This window comes from Neltuma alba, unplaced genomic scaffold (genome assembly GCF_004799145.2).
Source record: "Neltuma alba isolate B1F8T4 unplaced genomic scaffold, ASM479914v2 tig00001517_pilon, whole genome shotgun sequence".
NCBI lineage: Eukaryota > Viridiplantae > Streptophyta > Magnoliopsida > Fabales > Fabaceae > Neltuma > Neltuma alba.
Window position 1 is genome coordinate 1 of NW_021632491.1, and position 11,940 is coordinate 11,940.

An 11,940-nucleotide genomic window follows, 5' to 3' on the forward strand; every position below is an offset into this window, starting at 1 on the left:
TGTGCTTTCCTGATGAGATGCTGGTTATGGTTTTGCAGGACCTGCGAGATGTTATCGCCAGATAAAGAACAAGCCATACCCGAAATCTCGATTCTGCCGTGGTGTACCTGACCCAAAGATCAGGATTTATGATGTTGGGATGAAAAAAAGGGGTTTGATGAGCTCCCTTTCTGTGTGCATCTTGTATCTTGGGAGAAGGAAATTTTTCAAGTGAAGCTCTTGAGGCTGCGCGTATAGCATGCAACAAATACATGGCCAAGTATGCAGGGAAAGATTCTTTCCACCTTCGAGGTCCGGGTTCACCCTTTCCATGTTCTGCGTATCAACAAGATGCTTTCATGTGCTGGTGCTGATAGGCTTCAGACAGGCATGAGGGGTGCTTTTGGGAAGCCACTGGGAACTTGTGCTAGAGTCAACATTGGTCAAGTGCTTCTGTCCGTCGTTGCAGGGACCACAACGGCCACCATGCTCAGGAGGCTCTGCGCCGTGCTAAATTCAAGTTTCCCGGTCGCCAGAAGATCATTGTCAGCAGGAAGTGGTAAGGAAGCATAAGCTCATCTCTTCTTTTTTAATGGCTTGTCTGTGTCAATTATGAAATTCCATGTCTTTACTGGGCTCATCCATTTTTTGTTTTTCATGATTACTGTAAGTTTGCTTTTGTCCAGTTTCTAATTTCTGATCTAAAGCATTCTGGTTTAATTCAATATGAAGTAGTCATAAATTCCAACATGGTTCGCAGGACTCATAAATTCATATCCCATGAATGACCCAATGCCGTTCTATATGGGAATCTGACAATGCTTTGCTATGTTACCCTCGGAGTCCTATATTTTCTCCCGGAAACATGTCAATTTTTTTCAGCCGAGTTTTATGTTAATTTATCAAATTGACCATGAAAATTATCTTTTCTTTTTCTATTTTCAGGGGATTCACCAAATTTAGCCGCGCTGAGTATCTGAAGTTCAAGTCAGAGAACCGAGTTGTGCCAGATGGAGTCAATGCCAAGGTTTGTCTCCTACTATAATAGTACGATGTTCTGGAAAGAATTTGATTACTTGTCAAGTATTCAATGAGTGGAAGCTTGATGTTTAACTCTCCTGAAATCACTTTCTTGACCAAGTTAATTTTTCTTTTCCTTTATGCTTTTCAGGTTCTTGGGTGTCATGGACCTTTGGCTTTGCGAGAGCCTGGAAGAGCTTTCTTGCCCGCTAATGTATAAGGATCATTTTACCTGTATGAGCCTCGCTGAATATATATATATATATATGTATGTATGTATGTATGTATAAGGATCACGTTACCTGTATGAGCCTCGCTGAATATGTGTGTGTGTGTGTGTGTAATGGTGTCCTCTTTCTCTGGGGTCTTGATTACTGTATGGACAGTAATTCTAGTACTCGTGTCAGGTTGCAGTATGTTACGTAATTTCTGATGAGGTGTGATCGAATAATAATGGGGCACATGTGGATGCCACTTTCCCCCTTTTTTTGGACTACTTCGCCATTTGCTTTTAATTGGGGTTGAAATTTGGAAGGATTGTTGTGAAAAATTGTTGGTGGACAACACGCCAAAAACAATTATGCGTTGAATTGAAGGACTACTTAAACTATTAAACGTAGCCACGTAAATTAATTGGATTAAATTATTTTAAGCAATTTTATAATTTCTAAAATAAACATAAAAGAGGAGTTTTGTCTCGTAAAATGCCAAAAAAAAACTTACCTGAAGCAATTCTGGCAAGTTGGGTCCCAATGGGGTTGTACAAAGTAATGAAAGTATAGCTTATGTCAATATCGTTTGGTGGAAAAAAGTATATAAACTAAAAGAATATGATTCTATTTTTCAAAAAAGAGCGTTGGCACGTTGGCATATTCCCCATTTGCTTTTAATTAGGGTCGAAATTTGGAAGGATTTTTGTAAAAAAATGTTGGAGGACAACACGTTAAAAACAATTATGTGTGGTAAACGTACACAAACTAATCTGGATTAACTTATTTCAAGTGATTTTATAGTTTATAAAGTAAGTGTATGAGAAGAGTTTTATCTCATAAAGTGCCAAAAAAAACTTATTTTAAGCAACTCTGGATTGTACAAGATAGTGAAAATATAGCTTATATCAATATCTATAATTCTTTTGTTGTTTGGTGGAAAATGTATACATACTAAAGGAATATGATTCTATTTCTCAAAAAAGAGGTTGGTACGTTAGCATATTTCTGTGATTCTATAGGTTTGGGTCCTTGTGGGGTTGTATAAAACCCAATACAGCTGATATCCATGTCCACAATTATTGTTTGGTGGAAAAGATATATCTATAAACCAAAGGAATATGATTCTGTCTTCTTTTATTCGGATAAAAAAGGGCCGGTACGTTAGCAAATAGGTTTGGATGTAACGCCTTGATGCCCACTTCGAGGGAACTGGCAAGTGGCAAGAGCAAACTGCAAATAGCTATAGTTATAATTGGCAAAAGAATATTTCAAACAAAAATTTTGCTAAATATTCATTTTGTAAGGTAATGACCAAAAGAGCACAATCGAATAAATTCCACTCGCTTTAAGTGCTCGGTAAGATTGTTCTTGGATTTGTATATATCTCTTCGAGGTCCATTACAACGAAGCAGGGAAGAAACCTGCTAACGCGAAGATTTCTCAAATATTAAAGGGGCAACCATTACTTTTTCGAGTAATTGAACCACCAGCACAAGAACATACCAGTTTTTTTTTTTTTAATTGAAATGATTATGAATTGGACAGGGAGAATCTATTCCGATCATTTATCGATTGTTCATCAATTTGATTGCAACTCCTTAAAACTCATTGTTATTTAGACAAAAAAGAAAAGAAAATTGCAACAGAGTATAAGAAAACAAAGACTGCCAACATTGGAAAAGGAAAAACAGAATAGAAGGAAGTAGTGCACGTTACCAACAAAACATACAAAGCTTTCTTTAAATTATATCAGTCAACACAAAATAATGACTACTTCCCTACCTATGTCTACCGATGCTTCATCCATATATCTGCATTTCATTACACAAAATTTGGGCCTCCATTATACTCTCTAGGGCTATGGCTTCTTTCTGAGGAACTTACAAACAGGTTGTTTAGTTGGGTTTAGTACAACCCAATTTGCCTGCTTCAACTGGTTGTACTTTGTAGTACTTTAACTCACTGCCAACATGCTAAACTAATTCCATTTTACCAGGGTCAGCCACATCTGTGTTGACTTCATTTTAGTGTTACTTTCTAGCTTCACACCTGTTCCTGAGTCATTTGTTTCGTGTACCACGTTTTGACCTTGTTTTGTTTGCTTGAGAAGTTGCTTTCTTAGTAGTACAATTTTTCCCTTGTTCAATGTTTTCTTCCTTTATAGAACCATCAGAAGGAAGCAGTTTACAATCTTTAGATTCTTTCTGAGATTTTCTCTGAGAAAACCTAGTTTTCCTGGTTGTGTTTAGCCCTTGTGGCTCGATTCCATTGTCTGCATTATTTTCTGCAATGTATTCCTGAGAATTTGCAGATTCTTTAGTTTCATGCACAATACCTTGTTTAAGAATTTTTGTCTTGTTTGATTGTGGTTTGTGCTTCTTGGTTGCACAAGTATCAACTTGTTCATCCAAAATCTCTTGTCCATCTTCAGCTGATTCTGGAAAGGCTTTGACAATGTAAATCTGCGGTAAAAATATGAAGACATGTTAGATGCGAATCTAAGTTATTCATGAACCATATAAAGTAAATCATATTCAAACCTTACTATTCTAGTAGTAAACCGTAAATATATCCATGAACCATAAATCAACAGTAATTGACTACTTTAAAAGGGCAAATCAAAAGTTCTTGATTTCATTCATGCTCCCTAACCACTTCCTGTCTACAAATATTTGAACAAAGGGGTAATTCAGAAATCCGTATGGAGATCTAAGGTCCAGGTTGAGAATAGTGTTGAATATTGTGAAATTTTTTCTGATATCTCCCTGATTTGGGATAGCAATATTCTTATCTCTGTTTCTTTCTTGTTTTTGATCCTTCATTCTAACAGGCCTTCCGTTTATTGTCATCTTTCATTATAAGCCATTACTGTTGCTATGACCCCTATTAGTAATAATGCATAGCACTCAATCCTCAGAACCAGTTATAGGCAATAGTCAAATTAGTAAAAGAATAATAATCATGAGATAATGGACGACTAAGAGTACCTTAAATCTGGTAGGTTCAACTAATTCAAAAACAAGTGCATCACCATCATCCAACTTATGATCCAATGCAAATCCTCTCCACCCTCCGCTGAGCCCAGTTCTATTGCCAAGGAAAACAGCCTCAAATTCTGAGCCATTTTCATCCTCTAAAATCATGTCACACGTAGTCTTAGGAAGATGGTCGTGGCAAAATCTATTAGGGAGACCCTATCATAATAAAGATAATCATAAAATAGTAAGCATGATTATATCAAAATAAGTGCTTCAGGGGAAGTTTTGTACTAGTTTAAGAACCAATTTACCGAAGAGACCTGTTTGATAATATTGATCTTGAATATGCAATTTATGAATGCAGCCAATTGAATCTCTTTATTGTAACTCACCAGCCAAAAGCAACTATAAACATGAGACCGGACCATTGACTTAATAAATGCTGGATTTGAAGTCTGTAAATCGCTTAGAAGTGTTTCTGCGGCCATGAAAGCACGATTTCTTTCTTCATCTGTGGCTTCTTTGATTTCATCTAGTGGCCTTGCAACATAACTGAGATTCCCATACCTTGTCAGTAATATTTCACATGCAACAATGAGAAACCTTTTCAAAAAGAATAAGCACCTTCCCCATGATGAAGACGACCTTGACCTCTTCCGCAAAGGTGGAAGACCTATGAATACCTATAACGGCCAAAAAAAATGTCTAATTTTTTCAAGAAGGAAAACCCAATGAAATTGTTTACAGAAAGATCTAGCATGAAACATTATAGTGGTTCCCAATATATGGTGTGGTTTCAACACTGAAGACTTCTTGTATCACTTTAGTAAGCAAAACTATGATTCTTCCAAGTTCACCAGTCCAAAAGGTACTAAAATAATGCATTACTGTTGAGGACCAAAACTATACTTCTGATTCCAAGTACACCATTCAGCAATCATATTCTCAGTACTAAAGTGATGTTGAAAGCCTTAGGAGTATCAAATTGATAGGCGCCGAAACTTGCGATGACCAAATAGGAGTTTTAGTCAGATAGATCATCATTAGACAGATACTACAGGAAAACCAAGATTTGTTGGTCACATAAGAGCAATAAATTACCACCTGACCACCTCATGGTTAAAATTCATAAACAGATATAAGTAAATTTGTAGTTCAAAGTATGCAAGTCCTATAAGAATAAAGTTGATATTGATGCCTACCTCCTCACGATATGAAGGAACAGAATTTCGCACGCGAGAAGAGCGTCTTGGTTCCACGACATCATTACTATTTGATTTTTGTTTTGGTCGACGTTGCTGCAGAGGCAGAGCAAGAGAGATCAGTCAGATGCTTGTGATTATTCAGAGTAAAACTAAAGAAAACATAACTTCACCGGGGGAGCCTTCTTCTCTGGTGTGACGAGTTCAGATAAATTCTTTGAAATTTTTGAAATCCCCAGATCCTTCAGAGCAAAAGTAAAGAACTTGTAAATTAATTAAAGTAGAATTAACAAAAGCAAAGCAGTATTGGTTATAATAGAACGTTAATTGTCTCAACATCAATAACAGAATACAAGATTTAATACACAGTTGTTTAGAAAAAAGCTCTCGCCCTATAAAACCACACTGAACAAAACAGATGGAAAAATTTTCATGTAACTGACTTTTAAAGTGATGCAGTAAATGTCAACTTGAAGCTTGTTATTTCACATGCCACCAAGTCAGGTACTCTCAACATTCAGGCACCACAGTGATACAAGAGTCTACCAAAATCTCCGTCTCCGAGAATGTTAGATGAGAATCAAAAGAATGACTTGGTATATTTAGCACACCCTCTCATGTCAAATCCAGGAGAAAATATGGGTCAACATTTCAGACAGTGTGGCAAGGATAGGCTCTGGCCACATGGGTTGGATATCACTTGACGAATGTCCAGGCTTCATCGCGTGTACTCAAATATATAATTGTATTTCCAAGCACCAGTATTAAAAGGAGTTTTACACAAACACTAATTTACCTCGAATCTTTTTCTGTTTTCTTCAAGCCGTTGCTTTCGAGCCTCTTCATATGTGTTGGTGGCGCAACCCTTTGCCATCTGCTAATGCTGGGTTGTTAGTGATGCTTCCAACATTGAAGAATGATCTGATGTTAATTTTCTAGTATGGACGCCGATAATTCATGACGGTTTTAGAGTAAATGTTAAGGCACAGGAAAAAGAAACTCCCCAAAAATAGTGGACTTCAAATCAACTTTAAAAGCCTTATGCAGTAAAGGAGAAAGGGGGGATATAAAGCAAGGCAGGATGAAAATATAGCTTCCTTTAGTTTTCTTCATCGCACTTTTTCACTACAGTTCCCCCATTCTTGCACCATTAACTCCAGAATCGGTCTTTTTTTTCCTCCTGCTCCCTCTTCTTCACCTTTTTTCCTATAGCCAGACTAAACCTTTTTTTCATAAAATAATAAATGTTAATAGAGAAAAAGGTACAACTTGTTTGAAGATACCTTCAAAACAGAAGTTACAATACCAACTGAGAACAGAACAGAGTCACAAAAGCCCTAGAAAATGTGTGCGCGTAAAAGAGCTGCGTGATCCGAATATGTTAATGCTGCAGCTAAATACAAAACTCTATCCCCTGTCATATGTAAAGGTAAAGAAGTGCCCTTGAGGATCCTCCAAAGCTACAAAGAATTTATAAGAGAACAAATGAAAAGAGAAAGGGAAAATGGAGACAGATTACCGATGAAGAAGAAGATGATGAGGCTGGGACGTTGAAGAGTCTGTGTGATTCGAGCAGCGCTCGGGCAGTGAACCAGCTGCTGGTACGGAGGCATCTTTAAATTACAAATTTGACCTCGGACCGAGTGGCGCCATTTTTGGTTTCAAATCACTTGTTACCGTTACTTTATTGCCATTTTCGGGGGTCAAAAACGTTTTCAAGAAATTAAAAGTAAAATAGTATGCCACATTATTTTTTTAAAAAAATTTTAAAAAATAACTGTTTAATTTTAAAATTTTAAATTAGTATTGATTTCTACACTTGTAAAAAAAATGACTATACTCAAAAAGTAAATAACAACACATTTTTGTAATCATTTCTTATTTGAAATTCAATAATCATTTTTTTAGGATTCTTTCTTATTTTCCAATCCATCCAGCTCCAACATACTCTAATATTAATTTTTTTCCCAGTTACATTTACTGCCATAATAGTATTTATGGTTTTGAGTCCTAAATATATTATAAATAAAATTAGGATATTAAAAGTACTATAAAAATAATATGAGGATGTTAGATGCACTGTAAATAAAATTAGAATACTAAATGCAACTTAAAACTATCATGAAAATGCTAAATGTTGCTTTACCAGAAGTTAAATTATTGAGTGAATGATGTAAATTAAATTTATGCCACATTAGACATTTTTTTGTATTGTATTAAGTTTATTGCATCAAAGTATGATACAAAGAATAAGTCGCCCTTCTATAATTTATAAATAGTACTGTCTTCGGTCCTTAATATAAAAGTTAGTTTAACTTTTATTTTGATTCTAAATATGAGACTTTAATTTACTTTGTCTCTCAGATTTATTTATTTTTTTTCAAAGTAATCCTTATAGTAGTTACACATATTAAAAGTTCAAGTAAATGTTAGTTTTAACTAATTCATGATTAGTAAGAGTATTTTAAAGAAAACAATACTTAATTATTACAAATAACTAACTCAACAAATTTCCTTAATCTATTTAAATTAGTCAATTAGTTTTTATATTAAGAATTGAAGGTAAGATAATTTAGATAAAAGTGCAATTTTGGTTAATTGACTTTGTATAATATCTAGTTTTAGTTTCTTAATTTTATGGACTATCTTTTAAGTGTTTTGACCCTAATACCGTCAAAATGACATTACAATTATAAATGGTGACTAAAAATTAGCAGTTAGACTCATCTAAACCTTTTGTTATAAAAGCAAAAAAAAAAGTTAAAAGGGAAAATCACATTGGGTCCTAGTCAAGAGAAATATAAAAAAAAAATTCATTGCACTTATCATGAATAAAGAAAAATTTTATTGCACTTATTGTAGACAATAGCCGAAACTCCGACTGCTAGAGAATAATTCTAAGAGACGTAATTAAAAGGAGGTTGAACATTCAGGCCAAAAAAAAAAAAGGAGTTTGAATCCATGAATTGACTTCCTAGCACCCCTAAAAGATTGATAGTCACCTAGCTATCAAACTCACTCAAACGCAAACTGCATGTATATACACACATACATGTAGTAATAATCTTAAGTCTCCACTTTACAATTTACATCTTGATTTCTTTATGTACGGTTGTAAATTTCCTTATGTTTTACTATAAATTTGCTAATTATATTTGTAAATTAGGTTGGGAATATGAGAAATGAGAGTTGTTAATTCCCTTATATGTTATTATAAATTTGTCGAGGCAGTTGTATATTGGCTGGAAATATAGAAAATAGGAATTATTACTTCTCTTGCATGTTATTGTAAATTTACTCATTGTAATTGTTAATTAGGAAAATGGGAGTTGCTAGCAACTTAATTAGCAACTAAAATGAGCAAATTTTCAATACATAAAGAAATTTACAACACATGACAATTAACAATTCTAATTTTCTATATTCTCAACTTAACTTACAATTACAGTTAGAAAATTTACAACAACGGGTATGAAAACTCTTATTTCTCATCAAATTCTCCTTTCTTCTGCTTCTTGCATCCATCTCCTTCCCAATCCACGCTTCGCCATTAGATCTAAGATTAAGCAAATCACAGAAGAAGCCTCAACGAGTCATCAACATATGATGAGCATTATTAACTGTGTTTTTCTGTGTGTGTCATTTAATTCATTCTTCTATATATAGTTTAACTCTTCTCATCATCATTTAGTTTCAGTTAGATCATGTTCATCAAAGGAAAAGTACAGCATGAAGTGCACTCAGGTCCCAACCCATGCATATAAAGGAAAAATCTTCAGTAGAAGATCGGTAAGAATCTTAAAGTCATGCAACTAATAAGAACAAGTTAGAATCTCCTGAAGTTGAGATGAATCTCGAAATCTACTGCCTATTTCTACTAGCTTCTGCCTTATTTATCATAAAAGAACAAATATTAAATTAAATAATAAATAAGAACAAAACAAACTAGATTCCAAAGAGCATTCACTCAATAATAAACAAATCCTAATTGAGATATTTGTAAATAAGATCTTTTATTATTTGTAACAGAAAATAAATTAACTCCTAAACATATGCTAACAAGCTGATCCACTAACTTCGTCCACTTTCACCCTCAATCCCATGAGATACACTAATTCTATCAAGAGTTCCGTAAAGCTAAGTTTTGACGTTTGGAAAACTACAACTAAATTCGGTAACAAAGAAAGCATAGCAGAAAATGCGTCTGTACCTTCTGCTCTGTTTTGATCAATGCAAGCACTGAAGACGGACTTGTCATAGTCATGTTTTTCCATTTGTTTGCGTTTCTTATAACTTGACAGCTGAAGTACACAACAAATAACCGAATTCAATAGAAGTTTTCACAGCATACTGGAAGAGAATTCATTTTCCATGCAATTGGACCACTTACTCCTAGAAGCAGTGTCTTAAGTATATATCACAGTATTAAATGGTAAATAGTTAAAATGCAACCGACTGACAAAATGGATGAGAACGAAGGTGCTACATTTGACTGTAACGCTCTGTCCTCACATTTCGAACAGAAACCAAGACGGATTGGAGTCTCATTTCATTATTGCATATTCAACTGGGTTTTCCAAGTTGTTAATCATGTAGAAACTATAAAGAGTAATTAGTCATAGTTCTGTATATTAAAATTAACAAAAACCTGCAGCAGAACTTCAATGGTTAATGTTAACCATACTGAACCTATAACTGCATGGCAATACTTTAGGTCCATAATAATCACACTTGAGTAAGTCATCCTAGCTGGTCTTTTATTACATGCTACTATCGTTATAGACCCACTTAGAGGAAAAGAAAAATTAACTCTAGCTAGAATTGAAGATTAATGGAGCTCAACAGGGTAACTACATTCCACTTAAAAAGCATACAGCAAGACAGAAACAAGATACAAAATAAAGAATCAATTTGATCTATGATATATTTTTCATCATATCAATCATCGTGATGTAGAAGAAAGTATTAAAACATAGTGGACACTCGAGTTAAGTATAGAATAGACCGGGTTAAACTTTACTATAGGGGAAAAAAAAGGGTGTATGTAAAGATGAATTTGATTACTACATTAGGTCCTTCATCAGATGAATAACCACCATCCTCAGTTCTCCTTTTTTCTGGCAACGCATCCAATAAATCTGAACAAAAACTTTAATTTTAGATCCTTTAATGTGGGGAAGGAGCCAAAATAGATTACTTCAATCGTCATTTGGCGCTCAATTGAGGTAGTAAAACTAAAGGCAGTGGGAAAATACCTCGATTGGTTTTCACTGCTCTTGGATCCTTCTTTTCTTTGGCAACCCCAAAAATGTCATGGCATAAGTCCTTCATGGACGTACAAACCTGACGTAGACACTCAGAATCAGGTTGAGAGCTAACACCAAACTGGAACCCTCATATTAATTCAACGTACCAAAGTTTATGGCACTTACGCTGGAAAATTCGGATTCAGAGGTACCACATAGTTCGATTAACTTAAGTTTGTCTACTTTGAGCTGTAAAATAGACATCTAATACTGGTTAAACCACAGACGAATAGCTCATATCCTATCTTAGGGTATGGGAGATGTAGGTACCTTATGTTTCTTGGCACATAAATAAAAAGCAACAGCAATGAATACAGGACGAGTGAAGTCAGCACTTGCACGTCGAGAAGCCGGCAATGATGAAAGGAAGCGTTCCTTGTAACTTAAAAGAATATAAACAAAATAAGACGTCTCTAGTTCCCTCAGCAATAGACGCACAATCAAACAGAAACACAGACAAGTCTAATGCCCTCGGGAACATTTTGTCAAACATCTTGTAGGTATTGCACCACAGACAGGAAATGGAGAAAGAGCAAAAGGAAATTTTGAGCATACAAATTCAAACCATCTCGAACATATGAAATAATTCTGACACACCCAAATTGAATAGCTAATTCCCTGATATCAAGCTTTGTCCTGTAGCACCAATGATTTGACAATCCAGTAAAACGTCCATCCAGATATAGCACAAACCATACAACTGATAATTAAACGGAAAGAAACTCTGAAGAGAATAGAGATAAAACCAACTTGACTCCTAGGCCATTGTGCAACAAATTGTACGATCTGATATATGCCTTTTCCGACATCCCACTTAGCCTGGTGGCACTCGATCGATCAAACAAAATTCCCATACTGCATGAAAAAAAAAAAAAGCTAAATATTACCCATTGAAGGAACTCAACTAAGCAACGAAAAGTTGGTAAAAAACACTAAGCATCGGCAAAAGTACCTCGTGGCGGCAATTTCCAAGCAAATTATAGCTTTGCAAACTTCCCCCTACAGATAAAAATGAACAAGCGGAATAGTCAGTATCCAGAATGCGTAATCTGAAACCCAGAGATTCAATGGTACTGAACTTACAACTCCAATGACAGAGGAATCGAATTGAACGTCGCATAAGCGCCGGGGTTCCAACGCTTTTCGCACAGCGAGTTTAGAATCTGATAGTCCGAGCTTCTTGGTTATCTCTGACATATCCATTTTCCTGAAATTGCCTCGGCAGAATGGAGAAGAAGACCTG

At 35.1% G+C, this 11,940-nt stretch overlaps 2 protein-coding genes and 1 pseudogene across 2 annotated transcripts; 1 reads left to right on the forward strand and 2 right to left on the reverse strand.

Annotated features, from left to right (window-relative positions):
* The first annotated feature begins 16 nt into the window (after positions 1-16).
* On the forward strand, positions 17-1,482 carry LOC114758140 (60S ribosomal protein L10-like; annotated as a pseudogene).
* A 1,338-nt stretch (positions 1,483-2,820) lies between these two features.
* On the reverse strand, positions 2,821-6,955 carry LOC114758167 (putative B3 domain-containing protein At5g58280). Its single transcript, XM_028947189.1, has 8 exons — positions 6,911-6,955; positions 6,188-6,265; positions 5,565-5,633; positions 5,392-5,487; positions 4,814-4,872; positions 4,582-4,741; positions 4,199-4,405; positions 2,821-3,673 (listed from the first exon to the last, which is right to left on the reverse strand). Exons 2-8 carry the CDS (start codon positions 6,263-6,265, stop codon positions 3,272-3,274), a joined length of 1,071 nt encoding a protein of 356 aa, XP_028803022.1. The 5' UTR covers positions 6,911-6,955; the 3' UTR covers positions 2,821-3,271.
* Positions 6,956-8,720: 1,765 nt separating this feature from the next.
* On the reverse strand, positions 8,721-11,940 carry LOC114758113 (origin of replication complex subunit 6-like). The gene is made up of 10 exons (XM_028947126.1): positions 11,781-11,940; positions 11,650-11,696; positions 11,448-11,552; positions 11,253-11,333; positions 10,968-11,079; positions 10,824-10,886; positions 10,647-10,734; positions 10,459-10,529; positions 9,602-9,692; positions 8,721-8,947 (listed from the first exon to the last, which is right to left on the reverse strand). Exons 1-10 carry the CDS (start codon positions 11,898-11,900, stop codon positions 8,883-8,885), a joined length of 843 nt encoding a protein of 280 aa, XP_028802959.1. The 5' UTR covers positions 11,901-11,940; the 3' UTR covers positions 8,721-8,882.